This window comes from Argentina silus, assembly GCF_951799395.1.
Source record: "Argentina silus genome assembly, contig: scaffold_267, whole genome shotgun sequence".
In the NCBI taxonomy this organism is placed as follows: Eukaryota; Metazoa; Chordata; class Actinopteri; order Argentiniformes; family Argentinidae; genus Argentina; species Argentina silus.
In genome coordinates, this window is record NW_028152456.1 from 12,501 (window position 1) to 15,000 (window position 2,500).

General features: G+C 49.0%; 1 protein-coding gene across 3 annotated transcripts in view; it reads left to right on the forward strand.

Annotated features, from left to right (window-relative positions):
* The window catches only part of LOC310824804 (thyroid hormone receptor alpha-B), a 21,446-nt gene that overhangs the window by 5,198 nt on the left and 13,748 nt on the right, over nt 1-2,500 (forward strand). The window contains exon 1 of one of the 3 annotated variants that reach the window (XM_083698052.1): nt 1-12. This exon is cut by the window's left edge and continues 150 nt beyond it. The exons of 1 other annotated variant lie outside the window; for it this stretch is intronic. In XM_083698052.1, coding sequence (XP_083554178.1) covers nt 1-12 — 12 coding nt within the window. Of the gene's footprint in view, nt 13-751; nt 803-2,500 lie in introns of those variants that run through there. One more of the 3 variants, XM_083698053.1, reaches the window with a different exon arrangement.

Here is a 2,500-nt window from a genome sequence, read left to right on the forward strand (position 1 = left end):
CTGCGTTATCAGGTCAGAATGACTCTTTTCAACTACCTGGAACAGTTTGTTTTGCTTTTAACTGCACTGTGTGTGTGTGTGTGTGTGTGTGTGTGTGTGTGAGTGTGTGTGTGTGTGTGTGCGTGCGCGTGTGTGTTTGTTTTTGTTTTTGTTTCTGGTGGGAGTCAGCCGCTTTGGTGTGTGTATGTGCATGTGACCCTGGTCCCAGGCGGTGGGCTTCAATGCTGTTGCTTTTGCTTCTTGAGTAGAAGACGTTTGGTTTTGAAGGGTTTTATCCATTTTAGCTTTCTTGATCTTGCTCTTACTTCTTTAATACTTTTTTGTTTGTTGTTGTTTTGTTTTTTTAAAGACATCACGGTGTAAGAACAGACCTAACTATAGCTTTAAATGTCGCTGCAAGCTAACAGAATCATGTCAGAACTTGGTAAAATATCGCATCGCTTGAAAATGATATGCAATTATGAATCCTATGATGTTTTCTGGCGTGCTTGTTTGTGTGGTACTGTCCTCGGCACTAACAGCCAGCACGCTCCCTGGCGTTGTGGTGCAGTTTAAGAGCCGCTCCGGTGCCAAATTCTTACATAAGCCCCCGAATAACATAGAACGGAACTTTCATGAGACGCAGGCCGCGCTTCTGAGCCTCAGCGTCACGCCGCGGCCGGGGCCTGCGTACACACACACACGCATTCACGCACAAAGCGTCTCCCGGGATCCGAGCGTGTTGCCGTGTTACACCTTGACCATGCGAACGGCGACTTCGTTGGAGTGGCTTCTACGACGACCGGGAGCCCCTCTTATCTGAGTGTGAAATAATTGATGTTTTTTTTTGTTGTTTTTTTACCAAGAGCGGTGTCTTGTTCTGTCTGACTCTCTTCCCCTCTCTCGCTCTCGCTCTCTCTCTCTCTCTCTCTCTCCCCCTACCTCTCTCTCTTCCCCTATTTCGCTCTCTTTCTCCCTCTCTTTCTTTCTCTTCTTTCTCTCTTCTACTTCTTTTTGTTCTCTCTCTCTCTCTCTCTCTTCCCCAATATCTCTCTCTGGCCCTCTATTTCTCTCTCTCTATCTCTCTCTCTCTCTCTCTCTGTGTCTCTCTCTGTCTCTCTCTTGTCCTCTATCTCTCTCTGGCCCCCTATCAGAAGACTGGAGTTTGAGTTAGTTCAGGAGAGTCTTTTTATAGCACCGCGCCCCAGCACTAGGACGGGGAGAGGAGGAGAGACGCGAGGATCGCTGGGCGCTAGGCTCCCTTCAGAGGAGTCCGCTGGGGTGATAATCCATTGATCTCTGTCACAATGGCAGCGATAGGGCCTTGTGTTTTCATTCCAGCTATTTCAGAATTGATTACCTGAGGTGTGACTAAGTATCCCTGGAAACTACTGTCATAGATATAGAGTTCATAGAATGAACAGGGCGTCTGGAATGTCTGCGCTTAGACTTGTAGTTCTGTGGGTCCTGTCCTGGGTGATGGAGGTCTTAGACTTGTAGTTCTGTGGGTCCTGTCCTGGGTGACGGAGGTCTTAGACTTGTAGTTCTGTGGGTCCTGTCCTGGGTGACGGAGGTCTTAGACTTGTAGTTCTGTGGGTCCTGTCCTGGGTGACGGAGGTCTTAGACTTGTAGTTCTGTGGGTCCTGTCCTGGGTGACGGAGGTCTTAGACTTGTAGTTCTGTGGGTCCTGTCCTGGGTGACGGAGGTCTTAGACTTGTAGTTCTGTGGGTCCTGTCCTGGGTGACGGAGGTCTTAGACTTGTAGTTCTGTGGGTCCTGTCCTGGGTGACGGAGGTCTTAGACTTGTAGTTCTGTGGGTCCTGTCCTGGGTGACGGAGGTCTTAGACTTGTAGTTCTGTGGGTCCTGTCCTGGGTGACGGAGGTCGGGCGTGTTTGCTTTTAGGGCTGGAGGACGTTTGTTCCCAGAGAAATACATGCTTGTTCCTTGAGTGGCTGGTTGAAGTAGGAGTGTGTGTGTGTGTGTGTGTGTGTGTGTGTGTGTGTGTGTGTGTGTGTGTGTGTGTGTGTGTGTGTGTGCGTGTGTGTTTGTGTGTGTTTGTGAAAATGCTCAGAGGTACTGTCCCTCCCACCCCCACACCCTTCTACAAGACTCGGTGTGACTGTCGTTGGGCCAATGAGTGGGAGTCTGCACTGTCACTCAAATGAAAGGTTGATGACTAGCACCCCGGGCGACGGTGGATTTGATGGCATTTGATGAGGAAGCTTTGCAGTGGAGTGACATTTGCCTTTGGATGGCAGACAGCCAATTGCAAGGCGACACTTTGCTGCTGTCACCACAGAACAACATGCTAGATTACATTTCTCCCACTCTGACACGTGGTTGTTGATGTTGTTGTTGTCGATAAGGCGACATCTGTAGAGACGTGGATGTGGATGTCCATGGTAACAAACTGAACCCTTCCTGTCTGTCTATCTATCTATCTATCTATCTGTCTGTCTGTCTGTCTGTCTGTCTGTCTGTCTGTCTGTCTGTCTGTCTGTCTGTCTATCTATCTATCTAT